The sequence below is a fragment of the Protopterus annectens genome, chromosome 10.part0 (assembly GCF_019279795.1).
Source record: "Protopterus annectens isolate FY-2018-M chromosome 10.part0, PAN1.0, whole genome shotgun sequence".
Lineage (NCBI taxonomy): Eukaryota > Metazoa > Chordata > Ceratodontiformes > Protopteridae > Protopterus > Protopterus annectens.
Window position 1 is genome coordinate 1,655,411,971 of NC_056744.1, and position 20,799 is coordinate 1,655,432,769.

General features: G+C 36.7%; 1 protein-coding gene across 1 annotated transcript in view; it reads right to left on the bottom strand.

The window, feature by feature from the left end:
* Positions 1 to 832: 832 nt before the first annotated feature.
* LOC122813862 (zinc finger protein 880-like) overlaps positions 833 to 20,799 on the bottom strand; it is a 140,022-nt gene continuing 120,055 nt past the window's right edge. Inside the window, exon 6 of the mRNA XM_044086400.1 lies at positions 833 to 9,489. Within this exon, the coding sequence (XP_043942335.1) occupies positions 7,931 to 9,489 (1,559 nt within the window). The 3' untranslated portion in view covers positions 833 to 7,930. The remainder of the gene's footprint in view (positions 9,490 to 20,799) is intronic.

Genomic DNA, 20,799 nt, shown 5'->3' on the forward strand with positions numbered 1-20,799 from the left:
TGCCATTATGGCACTAAATAATAATACAAGAGAGATATGGTCTATAGATCTATACCACTGCAAGCCAATTAATGTGCAAGAGGTGACTGGCCTTAAGGGTGCAGGGCAAATGCATCTGCCACACACGAACATGATTTACACTGTAGAGCTGAAGTTCAGACATAATCCCGAGCTTTTGAGAAATTCATCCACTTTTAACTTAGTCCAGGGGTTTCCATTGCAATCTTACCAAAGAATGATTGAAACCTGACCAAAATTATTAGACACACACACACACACACACACACACACACACACACACACACACACACACACACACACACAAATTGTTTTCAGAAAAGGGTCAATGGTATCTCTCTGGTACTGGCACTCCATTCCCATTCTTTATGATTTGTCTGCCAACTCTCAGACATTTTCTCTCACACCCCAAAACCAAACATTCCTGTTTACCATTAAAATAAAAACCTAAAACCACTACTATAGTCACACTATGCAGCAAACAAAACTAGAAACCAAAGAAAGGAAATCACACTAATTAGCACAATAGACACTAAAATGGAGCACCTTCAGTCCACTTTAACAGAACTTTTAGGATTCTGAAGAAGTTTCATTGAGGAAAGTGGAATGAAAGTGCTTAAATTTCATGCATGGCATGTTAGCTGGTGTGATTTTTTTTAATGTCCATAAAATTAGTTAACATTTACATATCTGAATGACAGCATTTAACTCTGATTACGTGGCCTTCATTAGATGGATATCAAACAGTGAACAGGTCTGGCTTCAATATGTACAACTTTATGCTCAAAAATAGGTAAATCAACAACCACAAACATTTACAACTGAATAATAAATATTTTTACTAGAAAAGAAGAAAATTAACTCATTTTGAAAAATTTTGTACATAAGCAGCTTCAGACTTGCAAGAGGAAAATATAAAATAAATGCAATAAAATCGTGATGATACAAAGAAAACATCCAATAACTTATCAATACTTGTATATGTCAGGAGGTAAAAAGATATACTGAATTGTCTATCTACCTCTGACTTAGATATCCTGATAGTAGAAACTCAATTCCACAGGCACAGCAGAATCCATTTTGAGTTTGTTCAACAGTACAATGTAATTGCAAAGTCCAGAATTAAAAAAGCATTTTTCTTGACAAATGCTTTCTCTCTCTCAAGAGTCCAAGGGGTAGTCATTCATATGGTTTAAAAGTTTTAGATGATACTTTTCATGTTTTCAGTCTTCTTGCTCTGGGAGGGGCCTGAGACAGAGTTCGAGAAGCCAATATCCAAATAAGCTAATACATATCTTTGATTTCTTTCTTTCTTGAACAGCACAACAATTTTACTGCCTTTCTACTGAAAGCAATTTAGCAATTTTTAAAAATTTCAATGCTTTACATTTTATATATAAACAACCACATTTTCATGAAAAACAATACAATTACACTTTCTTTAAACTGATACACACAGTCATTTTTTTAGAATTAATCTGTGCTGTACTTGGCCACACCCCCTTTTTACAGCTGTTATTACAGTTTACTCACTGGTGTGAACCTTGGCTCGAGATTATTGTCACTGTTGAAGTGACACCCTGGCCCCATGTGCAAAATGGGAAAAAGAGGTTGAGGATGGATGGATCTCTGGCTATAAGTAATTTTCTTTCAAACTCTTTCTGTTCCACTGCCATGACTAAATGCTTGGATAATTGACCATTAACTGTATCTACATTAATTCTGATAACCTGCCTTCCAAAACATACAACTCCTGTTGTCAGCATGAATGGCTTGTGGATTTAGTTTTATAGAACAGTATATATTTTCTTGTTGGTACTCATGCTGTTGTCAGAGATACGTAGGGCTAAATCATGCTATAAAACTATTGATACCTTTAGCTGCAAGTTGAGTACAATATCTGAACTTGACTTTAAATGAAAAATCCCCTTTCTTAATTTTGTCTGAATTTCACTATTGTTTCATTCCATTTCTTATCCTCTATAATAGCATTTTTACTGTACCTTTGTTATGTTCAAATAATTCTTGACTAGGATTCTCATTTTCCTTCACAGTTTTCTATAAACGTTGTGGGTTATCAATGAGTGGTTCATTCTGTATTTTTTGTTTATTCCTCTCTGTACACCTGAGTTTTTCTTCTATTTTCCATCATATTGATAGAGACAGGATAACTTAAGTGCTTCAATTCTTCCTTTTCTAATTTCTCCAAATATCTTGAAATATATAGGGTTTTTATTCCTGGCACAGAATAGATCCCATTGCCAAGAGTAATGTTCTCAACATCCACAGTGAAACTAGCACTGCAGTCTTCTGGTGTTCATACTGCATCATGTATTGACAACATTTTTATTTATGCTTATAAATTATATTTTATTAGCACACTTAGAGCTAAGCTGGGTGTCCCCGTTTCACATTGCTGTAGTTTCCCCTTGCGTATCTTGATATTTTATAAATTTATCTCTATGTACGGCACTGTGGCTGCTAGCTTAACCTTTTTTCCCTTAAAAGTACAATATCTGTGTTTCTTGCTTCTTCTTTTTGAGTACTTGATGGTCCCATGTGATAATTATTTCTTCCTGGTTCACATTTCCAATGATTTTTAGGTACCTTTATCAGTGTAGTGTTTGCACAAGCCTCAGTGTAACAATCTTGCCCAATTATTGCTTCTTTCAATATAGAGACCCTCAGCTTTGAAAATATCACATCCAGTAATGAATGTACAACCAACAATTTATCTACTGCTAAATCAATAACAGTGTACCTCTCCCATTTTTTCTGTATATTTTGAAAACTAGCATACACTGTCTCTTGATAAATATGCAGTTATTACAATAATGTTCTATATTTGCCAACATAAATAGGAGATTTTTGTTTTTTTTTCTGGACACAATTTTTAGTCTTTTTGACATTCCATTTCTACCTGTCTTTTGTCCATCTCTGGAATGATTTCCGTATCTGCTACTTTCTGATAGGTTTCTGCTAGTCTGAATAAGGATGGCATGTTCAACTTATTTTCTTCACTGGTTAAAACTATTGCAGACCTGCATATGTATGTGATTGGCCAAAGCTTATGGAAGCCTCTCTCTACTTTATACAGCCAGTACAGTTCAACGCAGCAGTGTAAGGATCCATTCTGATTTTTTCATTAGCATACTTACCATCATGATGAAAATGCAACCTTGTAAGACAACACTATACAGCCAGATAACTCTCTACACACCAAGATTCCTGTAGCCCTCTCAGTCACTACTCTAAACTCTATATTTCTATTACTCCAGTTATATTGCCAAGATCGAGCTACTCTCAGTTGTTATGGTTTTCATAAGACAGGCAGAAAAAATCCTATATTTCCTATCAACTATATTCCCTTTTCCGTAATCCACTTTAATGTGTATATAAGTAGCAGAAGGCTTAACAGTCACAAACTCTTCAAATATCTTTGAAGTTACAGTGGTCATATTTGTTGCAACTTTTTTTATTTTTGCATAACTACTGTACCATAGGACCTCATTTTTTTCTTGGGGCATTGCTTCTTTACAAATTGTAATAGTGTCAGTTTGTTGCTGTTTTTCTTGTAGAACTTCCTTGGTCACTTCTATTCCTGATGCTGTAGCATTCCTTTATTTATGGTTCCATTCTGATCTGCTCTACAATGACTTTAAATTTTTATCTGTAGCTTTTCACAGCTTTTCTGTTGCAAGTATTTTTCTCTTCTCTACTTTTTTTCCATTTTTTTTGCTATATGTCCTCTGTGTGTAAATAATGGGTTTGTTCCATAACATAAATAATGTATTCACTCATTTCTATCCTTAACTGTTGACTTTTCATGTTTATACCTCATACTTGACCAATCAGCTTTATTTAATTTTTTTGTGGGTTACTAATTTCATCTGCCACAACTGGGCAGCTTGAAGCATGGCCTAATCCTGGTGTAGGAGCATTTCCACCTCCAGTGGAAGCTGCACAGTCTTTTTCCAGTCCTGGCACTAGTACCTATATTAGTATAAGCACTTTTATCCTGGGACCTGTGCACCCAATCTTTTTTTTTTAGTCATCCTTTTCCATGCTACATATAGAATAAATGTCTATATCAATAGGGTTAACCACGTTTAGGTATGCACCATAGCTTGAGAATTAATTTTCTTCTTTTCTTGCTAGTTTGATTTCTCTATCCAGAACCACTCTATTTCTGGTCCTGTCTCTTCATTTGGATGCTGTGTGAGAGTTCTGATATTTGCAGTGTGTATTTTATATACAACACATTTATATTTTTCGCTCTTTTTGAATTTCTCCTACTGTTTAGGGTTTCATTACTGTGACAGGATTGGATTCCATTTCTAAAACATGATACTTCGTGAGATTAGCATTGCTTCAGTCTTTGATGTTTGACAAATGTAATCTTTTCAGCACCTGCAGTGTGGGAACAACTGCCTCCATCTGCAGTTTATATGGAGTTACATCTAATGATTGCATAGTTAAGTATGCTTGAAAATTCTTTAATTAAGTCTATTTCTCCTACAATGATTGGAACTATATGGGTACTTTTATCCCATATTGCTATAGTGCTGCTTGCACATACTGGTTATTTTACTAATTTTTGTGTCTCAGTATGCAGGACACAATTATAGCTTTGTGTAGCTATTTCATTTATTTACTTTTGTCATTTTTTTAACACATTATCTGGTTTCCTTGTTTCTACTTTCTCAACTGTTGGTATTGGGTAATCCCATGTCATTACATACTGATTTTCAATAATTATTTGTGGTTTGTGTTTCTAATGCTTCTCAGATACTTGTACATTGTAGTGTTTGCACAATCTCCAATGCAATAGCTTTGCAATATTACAGTACAATTCAGTATAAATACCCTCAGCAATGAATATATCACAAGCAGCAACAAGTTATGGAACTGCTCCTAGTTCTGTACAACAGAACCTATATTTGCCTGCATCTCCCACTTTTTGTACAGACTTTTATCAAACATGCACACAAATCAACATCTTTATCTGCTATTATTAACTGTTATCTTTTGGTTTAAATTCAGGTCTCTTGTGTCAGATCTTGATGTCAGGTGACTGTAAGACATTCTATATTTGCCACTGTAGTAGTGGGATTTCCAATTTTCTGGCCATGTTCTTTACATCCTTTCATTTATTGCTCTTTTTTCTTGCATTTATGTCTACTTCTGACCTCCGTTCTTACTCCTTCCTGAGGAAGTTATGCAGATCTGAGTAAAATATGTCATTTTAAGATTTTATTCATGAGTTTAGAACTTTAACTACACTTGGACCTGATATCAATATTTATGCAGTCCCATGACTACAGACAGACATACAATCAGTTTCAAGGAGACCCACCACAGCTCTTTCAGACCAAGGAATATAAACATTTTCTATTCATTATTTTTAATATATCATCTAGCAAACATGAAGCACTTTTCTTGTTTTTTATTCCAACAAATCCAGTTTTTTTTTTCGGGCCAGTAAATCACACCAAAGCTGTTAAGTTAGAACAGGAAACATTGACTTGTAGCTTGACCTTTAGTCCTAAATGTCAAAGTGCTTTCAAGATTAGCGTTAGTCTAAAATACTCATTATTAAATTTGGTTCATTTTTTTCATTCTTTATTGTTGGCCATTCATCTATTCTCTCAATGCTTTAGTTTTCTCACTGTAAATGTTGCTTTTGAACATTTAACACCAAGTGTCACTCTTACATGATCAGAATAAGTTTTAACCAGTTGTAGTTGTGCTTTCACTTGCTTGAGGGATAGAATTCAGTTTTTTCAGCCATAAAAAGCAGATGAGATGTGACTACATAAGACTGGATTCTGGAAGTGAAGCTGTAGGCATTGTCTGGTCTATGAAGTAAAAATATTAAGGTGTTAAGCACAAGACAAACTAGCACTGTTGAAAAAAATCACTCCACAATATGTTTCTTTCAGATAGAAATTTGCCCTTTTCATAACTCATTTATAAAGTAGTTTGACATTTTTTTCATATTGACTGATATGTAATTTATCAGTGTAGGGTATATTTTATAGATCTGAAGTGTTCCATAATCACAGTAAATCATTTTTTGACTCTGAGTTCAGGTGAAGATGTGAATAACTTTAGCTAAAAGTTGGATACTGCATTTGGACCACAAGTGTTCCAGTTAGGAGCCTTTTTGTTTATTTTGACCTCAGTTTCAGTTGCTTCATTCCATTTCATACCCTCTACATTATAGCTGCTTTTAACGCTTATCAATTTGCCATATTTGTTATGCTCAATATGGATTTCATAACTACGTCTCCAAAATGGACAGATTTTTTCATTTTCAGGTGGTATAATTACTTTTGCTTTCTTTCCCAATTCTCTGTAAAAACCTTTTTTGGCATCATTGATTGCTTGTTTTGTACTCTCCCTTGATATTTGTATGTATTACTTTTAAGTTTTTCTACTTGTGCTGATACTTTAGTTTATTACTGGAGAGAGTATGGTAAATCCTAATCTGTTTTGATAAATCCTAATCTGTTTTGATGTTGTGTTGCTTTTATCACATCTAAGACTTTTTCTTATTCCCTTTTCTCTATTCTTCTCACAATGATACGTCTCGTCTTAGCCGTTTCAACATTTGATATTTCTACGGTGGCATTCTAATCCTTTTCTTCCTTTATCTCTTTGCATTTTCGTGGTAACCCTATTATTAATTTTGCTCCACAGTAGTATATCCTATTTACTCTGTTAGATCACCATAAGCCATATTCATTTGGTTTACCAGTCTCCTAAAGTTTGGGTCCTATTCACTTTCTTAACTTCTCATCTATTGTAATATATGTATGTATCCATTTCTATTAAATGAAGGTCTTCCTGTAGGTCATTTTTTTTTCTTAAGAGAGCATCTTCACCCATCTTTCCTGATCTTTCCCTTGCTATGCACTTCTACCTAGACTTTTATGCAAATCTCCTACACAAGGATCCAAAAAATCACTCTGTGGTATCTTTTTTCCAAATGCATCCTGCTCCCTCTGCTGTACCATAAAATGGGGACTCATTGACCCATGTTGTATCTACACTAAATCCCTCACTTCTCAGGTGGTCTATCATTTCAGTTTTTCTTTCTTTCCTGCATCACTAAACTTATTTTTTCATTACACTCCACTTTTGTGTTCTTATTGTTATTATTGTAAAACTGACAATAGCTATTTGTCTTTGCCTGTATTTCTCTTAAAATACCTTTGGAGGTCTATTTTTCATACTGAGTATTATGGATTTATTCTCCGCTTAAGTAGTACGCCAAATCAGATCTGTTTATTTTTTAACTCTGTGCTTTTTTATAACTTTTTATAACCTAATTGTAGTGCTTCCTCAGTCACATCTTATTCCACATAGCCAAATCTTTGTTTAGGTAATGTTTGTTCTGATTTGTTGAATTAAACATTTATCTGTTGCTCTTAACAGTTTTTCTTCTGGAAGTATTTATTTTTCTTGCTGAAATTATATATACTGAGTGTGGAAACTCTAGGTTTGCTATATAATAGAAACAATAAAACAATACATAATCTCTTTCTTATCCTCAACAGCCTACTTTATCTCTATGACTCTTGCATGGCCCATTTTTGTTCTTGTGGACAGCTTCTTCCTTCTACTGCAAGGATGCCACTCACAGAGTGACCTAACCTTGTATGAATTACACTGCCTTTTTCCATTCATAGCAGTACTGGCTATTCCAGAAGTGGGCACTGTATATGCGGGAACCTGTGTGACCATTTTTCTTTTTTTTTGATGTGCGTATGTTCCACCTTTCTCCATGATATATAAAACACTATATCAGTGTTATTTTGTTGAGAGTTTGAAGAAAAGAAGAAAATATAAGGGTCCATCACATTAAGGTACTCAACAAGACTTGGAGAAAACTTCTTTTCCCACAGTGTTACTGTCCTTCGCTTGCCGATTTCATTTCTCCCTTTTTGTGAACAGCATTATGTTTCTTAAGGTTAGATGGACGTGAGAAGCTCTTACTACATTTGTCACATTTATATGCTCCTCTGTGAGAATTCTGGTGGTATTGTAGTAGATTTTTCCGTGTAAAGCACTTGCCACATTCAGCACATTTGTATGGTCTCTCTCTGTGAATAGCAAGATGCTGACGAAGACTACTGTGTAGCTCAAAGCACTTATTGCATTCAGTACATTTAAGTGGTTTGACTCTTGTGTGAGCAGCAAGATGGTACTGAAGACTCCTGACATATACAAAACATTTACTGCACTCAGTACACTTATATGGCTTCTCCCCTGTGTGAATGGCAGAATGCTTTTGAAGAGTGGAAGCACGCAAGAAGCACTTATGGCATTCGGAGCATTCATGTTTTTTGTCTCCTGAGTGAATGGTAAGATGCTCACGAAGACTGCGAAGGCGTTTGAAAGTCTTATTGCACTCTGTACATTTAAGTGGTTTGTTTATTACATGAGTAGAACAATGTTCTTGAAGAGTCCAGAGACGTGAGAAACTCTTACCACATTCAGTGCATTTGTATGGCTTCGCTCCTGAGTGAATGGCACGATGCCTATAAAGACTACTGCGACGTGAGAAGTACTTACTACATTCAACACATTTAAATGGTTTCTCTCCTGTGTGAATAACAGAATGAGCTTGAAGTGTACTAAGTCGTGCAAAGCAACTACTGCATTCAGGACATTTAAATGGTTTATTCCTCGTGTGACACTCCTGATGACGTTTTAGTAAAAAGCTTCGCGTAAAAAACTTAGTGCATTCACTACATTTATACAGTTTCTCTCCTGTGTGAATGGAACGGTGATTTCTAAGAGTATAGAGACGTGTGAAGCTCTTTGTGCATTCAGTACATTTGTATGGTTTCTTCTCTGTGCGAGCTCTGTGACTTGTGCCATATTCAGATGTCTTCTTGTAGCTGTGTCCTGAGCGAAGCTTAGATACAGGAGGGAGTTGGAGCTTGTCAGAACCCTTCACAGGATGAGCACACTGCTGCATGTTCTTTGTAGAGTGATCCAACCGGAGTGTTTGATTCTCACATTCAGAGCTCTTGCGGCAGGTCTGTCCTGAGTGAAAGTCTGGTACAGATTTGAGATGAGGCCTGTCAGATCCCTTCAAAGCATTCACACACTGCTGTGGGTTATCTGCTGTGGGATGTAACTGGGGTGTGCCATTATCATATTCAAAACTCTTATTGAGGGCTACAGGAGTGAGCTGACACTTGTCAGAGCCCTTCATAGGCTCAGGACACTGCTGCAAGTTCCCTTCTGGGTGATGCAAAGGTGTTTCTTTGTCAGATTCAGAGCCCTTGGAGAAATGATGCTCTGATGGTAATTGCAGTGCAGGAGAGGGATGATGCTTGCTGTAATCCTTTATAGGCTGAACACACTGCTGTTGGTTTTCTGCTGGATGATCTAATGGGGGAGTCCCAGGTGACGGCTGCTGAATGTGGCTCACATGGGAATCTGAGCATCCAGTACCTAGAAAGAATTATTACTATTTTATTACAATGCAACAAATGTCATAATTTCATCACAACTTCTGCATGCATGCATGTAATGTTTTACAAATTAAATATTCAGGATTTGTCTTTCTGTAATAATATTTTGTTCTGCTGTTATTAATGCTACTACTATAATAAGCTAAGCAATTCTGACTCCTCATTTACCGGAACTTGTTCTCAACAGCTGTTAATTTAGTCATCTACAGCTTCCCATCACAGTCTAAAGCCCAGGCTTAAATACTGCTTCATAATATTGTGAATATTGCCTTGTGGGCCTTTTTATCTTTCTTTTCCTTGTTCATACATCCCTTTGTGTTGTCCACTTTCTTGACCTCCAATGTTCCTCATTTATTATTTAAGGTAATATGATACATGTGATCTCAACTACTTCATTTTTCCCCCAATTTTGTGACTTCATTCTTTCTTCTGTAATCAATGACCTGTATGTAATTACGTTTGTAAAAAACCCTGGCTATACTACTCCATTACTTAAGTAAGTTCCCTATAATGCCTGTGACAGTCATAGGTGCACAGAAGAATCCTTTATACCTATGTTCACCCTCTGACCAGCTTATTTTATGCACACTAATTTGATTTGCTATAACTGCTATATTCACTTGCTAACCCAGGGGTTACTTATAACCCCAGGCCATGCATCTTGTTCCTTTCTGCCTTTAGATACCCTTCAAGTTATCTGCATTTGGCCCTCCTTCTGTCATTACAAAGAACTGCTTTACTGACTATTTACTGTAATGATGACACATGATTCGTGGGTTGTTGGTTACATACTCAAGACGTGTTGTTGTGTCTTTTGGCTTTTCCCGGTTAGGGGTCGCCACAGCAGAACTCCGGTCCGCTAATGATTGGCAGTAGATTTTTATGTGCCGAGTTGCCAGCTCTGACGCACAACCTTCAACGAAGGTATGCCCATTCATGCATGTCTCCACACAGAAGACGCTCTAGCTGATAATCGAACAGGACAACGCCGTACTGTGAGGCGACAATGCTACCGCAGCACCACCAAACTGCAGAATTTATTTTCTCACAAGTGTGAAATTGGAGTGATTGAACATACAAGACCTGAGAATATAGCACTATGAATCACCATCGCTGTATTTTACTGCTATTACACAATGGCTGAGTGTTTTGGGCTTCATCATTTTCAAAAAAGAGTAAAAGCAAATGTGTTCCATCTCTCTGGGCCTTTCTGTTAGCTTTGACTTTCAGTGCACCAAATAATGCAACGCGAGACTAAATATACTGTTTTATAACCAGATTTAGAGTAAGAAACAAGTTAATGCTTTTTAAACAAAGCAATAACTTAGCAAACTGAAATTGTTTGGTTAAACAAGAGAAATGGTTCTGTATTCTTTACTGGCATAGGCGGACTCACAACACTTCCCAGTTCTTGAATACATTACTTGGTGAACTATACTGGGAAAATGCTTATAAGACAAGTGGAACGTCAGAAAAGACAGATATTTTATAGTTCAAATGGAATTTAATTTGGGGATCAAGTGCAAGAATTAGGAATGCGTGCTCCAAAGTTTAACCGATGTGGGTACTGCTAGGTTTCTTTAGCCACAAATGATGAGAAGATCAGGAATGGCACCATTTCCTCACTACCAAACTATATTCACCTGCCTTAAATGCAGCTTTAGCGCTCCAGGAGTCCTACAATAATACTGATATGGAGAACCTTAAACTCAAAACTACCACCATGATCCCTGACCTGTCACTCACCACCATATAGTACTTATTCCTTCACTTGTAGACATTGAAACTATGTAATACCTATTTTCTGGGTTATGCATCCAAATTCTGTGATCAATATGTCTCAGTCTAGTCACCAACAGATCACTTCCTGACAATATTTACCCATATGCATGCATTGATCTTTCTTAACATGCAGCATATCTACTTTTTCATTTTACAGACTGTATCATATGCACTCGTATAGGCACTGTAACAAATGACATTTTTTTTTTTCATATTACTTTATTTACTAGGTTTTCCGGACTGTGTCAAGTCAAAAAAAACCTTTTCAGCAGAAGCCCAGGCAGAAAAACTCAACCACTTTACAAACATTTTTAAACACACATTCAGTAATATAAATAAACAGACATTAAGTAATGTACATTAACAATTACACGAGTGTAACATTAGCAAATGTATGAATAAAAGGTGACTACTAGTATTAGTAGCTGTTGAACACTGAGTTTATGAATGGCTGTATTAGTGGGCTAGTTAAATAGTTAATGGAGCATGTGATTAGTGTTTAGGAATTAAAAGAAAAGGAGGTGAGGGAAGGAAACTAGGGAGGGCAGAAAATGTTAATATTGTAGTTAAGACGTAGTGTATAAAGAAGGTTCATAAACAATTATATGTACAGCTATTATAAAGGTTATATTAGAAGTACAGAGGTGGTGGTAAGCAGCATCATAAAACTACATATATGGATGTGAGATGCTAGCAGATCTATTCACCTATTGGTGAATACAAATTGTGGGGCACAGGATTTTGAAAGAAATGGTTTGATGACATGACAAGTTGAAGAGAACAGTGACATTTGTCCTGGAGATATCCAGCAGCCATACCTCTCAACTGGCCAGATGTTTGCCTCATATTTGTAGTCTATTCCTCATAAAATTTGTGATTTACTGGCAATTCACTGGGATGATCCGAGGATTGAAGTTACTAAATAATGATGTGTGTGTGTGTGTATATATATATATATATATATATATATATATATAATATATATATATATATATATATATATATATAATATATATATATATATGGGTCTACTTTGTATAACCGAACTTCCGATTCATCGACACACAATTTACCGACCCCAAACAACCGAAAACACACAACACCGACAAACACCAACAACGCAAAACACCGAACACCATTACACCGACACAAAAAACGTAAACTACACATTGCACACAATAACATATCCACTAACCTTAACCTAAACCCTAACCCTAACGTCCGACACTACCGCACACTTACCCAACCCGCACCCTAACCCTAACTCACTTACCCACCCCTAAACCTCAACACTGTCATTATCGCTCACTTACCCTACCTGCACCCTAACCCTAACTCACTTAACCCACCCTAAAACATTAAGCCCGTCACTATCGCACACTCACTCCACCCACATACTAACCCTAACACACTCAACCCTTCCCTACACTACACTACGTCACTATCACACACTTACCTTACCGGAACCCTAAGTCCGACACTACCGCACACTCACCTTTCCCACACCCTAACCTAAAATCCCTCACTATCGTACACTTACCTGTCCGCTCCCCAATCCTAAATCCGTCACTATCGCACACTTACCGGATCGCGCTCACACGTTGCCGGTCTTTCGGCTGTCGGAATATCGCCTTTTCGATCATCTACCTGTTCGGTCGTTCCGTCTCGATCTTCTGGGTGTCGGTGAAGTGGCGGTTCGGTTATTCGAAGTAGACCCATATATATATATATATATATATATATATATATATATATATATATATATACATACATATATATACACGGGTCCACTTCATATGATCGACAGTTCATATGACTGACATTCATTTGGTAGACAGTTCATTTGGCGGACAAAAAAGTATACGTGGGGGGCTTCGCCCCCCACACCCCCCCAACTATATATAACAACTCCACGGTCGCACAACAGTGGGGAGGGGGGCAAATCCCAGGTTTTTGCCTTGAATACTTTTTGTCAGCCAAATGAACTGTCGACCAAATGAATTTCAGTCATATGAACTGTCAATCATATGAAGTGGACCCATATACACATATACATAAATACGCGTGTGTGTGTTACCGACCTCATATCCTTCTGAAAAATGCATGCCAGGACAAATCCTGTTATTCTAGCAACTTTCTAAGTTTATAAGGGTAATATTTAAAATTTGTCCCTCTTTTTGGGCCTTTGCCCCCCCCCCCATTCTGTCAGGCTTTGTCCAGATTTTTTGCACTCAGAGGTTGAGAGGTATGACAGCAGCAGATCTATTGATTTGATAGGTGGTAGTTTTAGCTTAATAAATTATACTATAAGTATTAGGAAATTTTTAGTAGTTTTGTAAATTTACAAACATATCTTGAGCTCCACATACATATGTCCATCCTATAGTTCACAAAGTATGGTTATTATGTAGCAAGTACAATAGGTTTTTTGTTTCTGTGTTTTTTAATTTGATGCACATATGCTATTGCAATGCCCGAATAGACACAGGATGTTGGTCTGTCACATTGCGGTATGCATTTCCAACAAAGATTTCCCGAATATTGATAAACTAAATGGCTCTGAAATCACTGTAGCTACCTCCATGTGATTAGCGTTATATTAGCCATACATAACCCCCCCCCCCCCCATTTTTTATAAGGCTATCTATATACTATGTATAGTCTGTGAAGTAGCCTGCATTACACTGCACTGGCCATTTTATGATAATCTTAACATTAAACATTACAAATTTCATGGACCATTTAGAATAAAATTAAACTTTATACACATTCAAATATATGAAAAATGTCAGTCCTTAGAATAAACTCCCTCATCAAACTAAATAAATAACTCAGTGAAGCAATTAAGTGAACCAAATCCAAATTTGAGGTAAAGCAGCATTCCAGGGTAAAGAAAACTACAAGGCATTCTTCAGCTGTGAAAAGGTAACACAACATGGTGCCAAACTAATTGTATATTGACTGACCTATACTGAGTTGGAGGATATAGCAAATATACTGGCCAATAAATTCAGTTCCAATTTTATGCCACTTTTCCCCCACAAATATCTCTCAAGAAATACAAACAACCATAGCCCTCCCCAGCTTTGCAGCTATCACTAGGGAATAAGTTCTCAATTAATTATCCAGGGCCAAAAACAAAGCTTCTAGGGGAACTGATAATATCCCAGGATGCTTCTGTAATAGCACAATACATGCCTTACTGGGCCTACTAGAAGTACATTCTTTATTATTTATCACTTATGCATGCCTCGTCTGAAACTGTCAGCTTTGTTGTCTTCTGTCTATTGTATTCTATTGGGCAGACCCTGAAAATTATCCATTTGGACCAGAGGTCTGCCTCACTTGTAAATAAATAAAAAGTTAGGCTTTTCCTAAACCAGAGGTGTATCTGAAATAAATATTTACATGTCCTCTGGAAAAGCATGAAATAATATTTTAGTCAGGGACTCAATTTCCTGAGACAGAACTACATGAGTGTCTGAACAAATATGTTCACTGTGCCTATAAAAGCATGGACAGAAAATAATGGCAAATGGTAGTCAATTTCATCTGTATGTTCCCTTTTCATCCTGAGCAAGAGCAGAAATAAACTCCTCTGTAAAAGATACCCATGTTTTTGTAAATAAAACTTCCTAGAGTTAATGCACTGATATCAACTGACTATGTTTCTTGCTATAAGATCAAAATATGTGTTGAATATCTTATTTTTCAAGAAAGGATGCTTACTAGAGGATGGTTTTTCATTAGTAGAAATAGCAGCTAAGACATGATTAGAGATGCATATGGTGTAAACCTTCATTTAGAACAACTACCTTGGCTATAACGAAACCGCGGTAGTGGTGCTGCGGTAGCATTGTCGCCTCACAGCAAGACGTTGTCCCGTTAGATTCTCAGCTAGAGCGTCTTCTGTGTGGAGGCATATGTGAATGGGCATACCTTCGTTGAAGGTTGTGCGTCAGGGCTGGTAACTCGGCTGTAAAAATCCACTACCAAACATTAGCGGACCAGAGTTCCGCTGTGGCGATCCCTAACCGGGATAAGCCGAAAGAGACAACAACAACAACCTTGGCTATAACGAAATGTAATCTAGTTTGGCAAGTTTCAAATTCTTAATCCAAACGTATGTGACTTAGAAGGATGAACTTCCAAAAATATATCGTATATCAGAAGAATATGTTCGAAACTACACTTATGTCCTTTATATTTACTTGAATTGATGAAAGCATCTAAATGGATACTGTAATCACCCAATAAAATAGCTCCTGAGGCTAAGGAGCGAATGAAAGCAAGTAACTGTGTTTAAAAAGCACTGTAACACAAAATCTGAAAATATATAACCAATAATATGTGGCAAGTATGTAGCTATTTGCACAGTAGGATCTTCAACCTGAGTATCTTCTGATTTATTTACTACCGTGATATCCCTGATGTATACTCTAATGGCTTCATCTAATGACTTCTTATGTAATCGGTTCACATATACATTTCACTCATCTACAAGTTCACAATCAGTACTGTTTATCACGTACACAGTGAACGTCCTGAAGTCAGGTTTACCTGGGACAATACATGAAATATACTTCTAGAGATTTCTCCCTTTAATAATACACCTCAGGCTACAATAGCTGTCAACCTCCCATCACCAAAATGTGTAACACTAACTTTCATAACGTGGGACAAATTGGGTAAAATGTGTAACACTTGCTAACAGTACACTAACATCTTTAACTAAGAAGCTCACAGGATGCTTAAAATGTTACTTTATACATACAGTAATTCATCAAGAACTTTCGATGATTCCGTAATTCCTACGGATAGGAGTTTAAAAATATCCTCAACATAATGAAAGTGTGACAGACCCTTTCAATATGGAGCATTGAGAAACATACACTTAAGACTAAAAAGAGCAACGTTCCTCATAATCAGGTACATTTGAAAGGTATGCAGGCTGTTAACATTTAAAGATGTAATAAGCAGCATCTACAAGGCAAAAACAACTCAAAATTTAACTGCAGGAAATTGATCTTTTTTTTTTTTTTTACTAATCCCCATCTCAAAAATATATATATTCCACCTAAAAAAGAAGCTTTCATGTAGCCATTTACAAATAAGAAACCAAACTAAAATGAGTACATACTGTACAAAAATACAGTAGAGAAAAAAAGACCAATATGGAGAACACCCATAAGCCAACAGCAGGGTCTGCAGTGTCATGGGATAATATTTTGAACAGAATTCTTGTTCAGCTTTTTTGCAGTGAGATAAATCAGAGTATCAGACCCCTGCATATTCTCTGCATAACAGCAGGGAATGGGAAATTTGACAAGATGCCTTTTTACAAAATAAGTTTCTAGACAGAAGAAATTTATGCAGCATGCCAGTCTTGATAAATGGCAGTAGAAGCTTGGTGTAACATGAATCTGCATTTTTTTTAAATCTTAAAACAGGTTTATAAACGCCAGTCTATGGAGGACCAAATTGGTGAGCAATATCTATTTTAGAATCTGGGTTAAGGAGTTACCGATTCTTTCAAAAAAATAAAAATAAAAAAAAATCATTAACTAAAGAGACAAACTCTTTTTTTTTTTTTTTTTTTTCAAAGAGACTGAATTTTCTTAGGTTTGAGATTTTGAGGACACTTAAGGGACTTAAATTCTAAAGCCAGTCCATGAACTGTTTCATACTGCGGCATTCAAGTTGTCCAACAGCAGAGATAAAGCCCAAAGTGAAGCCAGAGAGGTATCAGGATCAGTCAAAGTAATATTAGCATCTGAGAAACCTTTTAACTGCTTTGATAAAGAAAAAGTAGTTACACTCACCTTCTTATATTTTAATGGACTGCAATAAGCCCCATTTTTGTGAAAGTGAAGCAGCAGCAGCCAAAGAGACAGGCAAGTCACTCTGCTCTATTCCTGCCTTCAACCTTCAGCTAAAGGAAAACTGCTAAAAGTAGAAGGAAACCCAGACATCTCCAAAGGGGATGGCCAACACTCCCTGCTGTGGTTGGTCTATCGTTGGTCACAGAGGTTCAAGAGCACAGACAACTCTTCAAGTCATTCTAACATCATAAATGCAGCGGTCTTAGAAAATCAACTGTAAAACTGACACATTTGTCCCTCAAAGAAGTTTGTCATTCTAGACATCTAGGACATTAGCTTAGAGCAATATGTTCTTGGAATTTGGTATCTTTTCCTGCTGCATTTCAGGAGAACCATTTCATGAATGAATTCAATACTACTTCTTCTGGTAGCTGCTTACTCATGTAGCCATCAAAATTTCCCACCAAACACGTAGCTTTACTCTTTTGAAAAAAACATTAAGGACACACATCTTTTATGTGTGTGTGTGTGTGTGTGTGTGTGTGTGTGTGTGTGTGTGTGTGTGTCTATATATATATATATATATATATATATATATATATATATATATATATATATATATATACATACACACACACACACAGACACACACACATACATGCAGATAGATAGGCATGTCTTGGCCAACAGCGAACACTCTTTTGAGCATTGAAAAGAAACATGAATCTAAAAAGATTGAACGGACAAAAAAAAACAATATCTTCCCGAAACAAACAGTATATTCAGAGGGGAGCCACCTTACGTGTAGGGGGCTGCACCCCCAACACCCTCTCCTAATTATATATACCAACTGAAAGACTGGACTCTGGTGGGGAAAGGGCAAATTCCCACACTTCACTGTAGCATGATCTTACGCAAAAAGCTGCCAACAGGTAGAAAAACAGCATTTGATCTTTTGTGTGTTCTATAATAGCTATTACACCCATATATCTATCTATATATGTGTGTGTGTGTGTGTGTGTGTGTGTGTGTGTGTGTGTGTGTGTGTGTGTGTGTGTGTGTGTGTGTGTGTGTGTATTTAGACACACAAACTTATACACATGCGCACATACACACATATACACACACACTTACATGCACATACATTACATATATCGCAGTTAGACACAAAAACCCCTCCTCATACAATCTGAGACGCTACTCAAAAGATGCTCCAACTGTCATTACCCTAGTACCACATTCCACAGCATTGCACATGCTTTGTCACACCAACTCTCATTAACTCTGGAACCAAGCTCCGCAGCACTACACATCCTGTTACATCAACTCTCATTACCCTTACAACCAAGCTCCACAGACTGCACATGCTCTGTCATACCAACTCTCATTACCCCAGAACCAAACTCCACAATACTGCACATGCTCAATCACACCAACTCTCCTAGAACCAAACTCCACAGCACTGCACAGGGTCCGTCACACCAACTCTCATTACCCCTAGAACCACACTCCACAGCACTGCACAGGCTCTGTCACACCAACTCTCATTACCCCTAGAACCAAACTCCACAGCACTGCACAGGCTGTGTCACACCAACTCTCATTACCCCTAGAACCAAACTCCACAGCACTGCACATGCTCCATCACACCAACTCTCATTACCTCTAGAACCAAACTCCACAGCACTGCACACACTGTGTCACATCAACTCTCACTACCCCTAGAACAAAGCTCCACAACATTGCAGATGCTCTGTCACACCAACTCTCATTACCCCAGTACCAAACTCCACAGCATTGCAGATGCTTTCTCCTCCCAGGAACCTCCTCTTTGACAAGCTCTCCCCATCATCAACATCAACACTTTTTCCAAATTCAAAATGCGACTTAAAACACTTCATCCAAGCAACATGCTCCTGTTTCATCACAAGACATATCACCTAACCCAGGCATCTACTCTTTGACAAGCTCTCCCCATCAACATCAACACTTTTTCCAAATTCAGAATGCGACTTAAAAAACACTTTATCCAAGCAACATGCTCCTGTTTCAACACGGGACATATCACCTAACCTATCTCATTTCTGGGTCTCCTTTCCTCTCTCAAAATTCACAGAAGATTGACCCACTTTAGAAACTAATGTATATATTGTACATTACACTCTGCTTGGTTGTACACTGCACTGCGCTTAATCACTGGAATGTATATATACACAGTTATTGCACTGCTCTTGATCACTGGAATTCTATATGCACTGTTTTTTTTTCTATGTAATTAAGTTCACTTATTCTGTTATTGCTTACATTTCTATATTTCTTGCTTGTGTAATTGTTTGTATTTCTCTATGGCTGAGCCTGAAATTGTTCAATATTTATAAGTGTACTACCCTGGTAAACAAATATAAATAAATAAATAAATAAATGTCTTTTCTATACAAGGATAGGGAAAAAGCACTACTTCAGAATTTTTAGTAATACACAAAGCTTTCAAGCAAATTTCTATCACTGTATATACATCAGCAGTTAAACCTAGGGATAGATCATATTGAAAAAATGCAATTCATTTATATTCAGACAACTCAGTGGTAGTGACCTCTTAACTCATTCATGCCTACAGCAACTTTTTTGAATACTTTCAGTTAACACCCATAGCTCCTTATGGTGTCCATTCCCCTTTTTTTTTTGGGTCTGGTTTCTTTACTTACCAGCTAATAACTGACAGTATTAGAATAAAATAAATAAAATGACACTAAGATTGTTAATCTAGGATGTCCTGCATTAGAGAAATGAATCACGGTTTGCACCTTACTATTCATATTACCATATTTATGTTCATATTATAGTCATATTATTATATTATATTATTATGTTCATATATGTCCCACAGCACACAGGGTGCAGCCCTTTTTCCCCATAAAATTGCCAAACTGTGGAACACACTTCCTCAACCTATGGCTAAAAACCCCAACATTCATGAGTTTAAAAACCTCCTTACGGAACATCTAGCAAAACACTGGCTCTACACCTGCTATACTCCTGGTTAAGCTACCTACTACTCCCTTACATTACCCTAAACTATCTCATTCTCACAGCTACAACTATTAACTGCTGAAGGCTATCTAGATTCAATGTATACACATATACTGCTTTATCTTTAACTGTTATGTAGACTGCATTTCTCTATCTTGCAATTATTGTATCACACTGTCCTCACTATTAACTCATGCAGCCAGTTTTTATCACTAATTGTGCCAGTTTTTGTTAAATTTGTTAATTTGTTAATTATTTGCTAATTATTGTTATACAACTAATTTCTTTACTGATTTGCTTTGCACATTGTTGATTAATAAGTGTTCAATTTGATTGTTTAATACTGTCTATTTCTATGTATTGAGCTTTTCTCCCCGGGCCTCCACTGAAAATGGGCCTCATTCCCAGCCGGACATTACCTGGTAAACAAAATAAATAAATAAAATATTTTTTGTAAAGGAGAGATCTACATGCAATTGAGGGGTATGGTGTGAAAGGAATTTCTTGTTGTCATGCCAAAGTTTACATCTTGTTAACAAAAGTGTTCTAATAATCTACGTCAAGGTTGCACAGTTTCCAAGATATGATCATTTGTGAAAGTTTGGCAAAAAATAATATATTGGGTTTGTGTGCATCACAGTATATTACAGTATTTA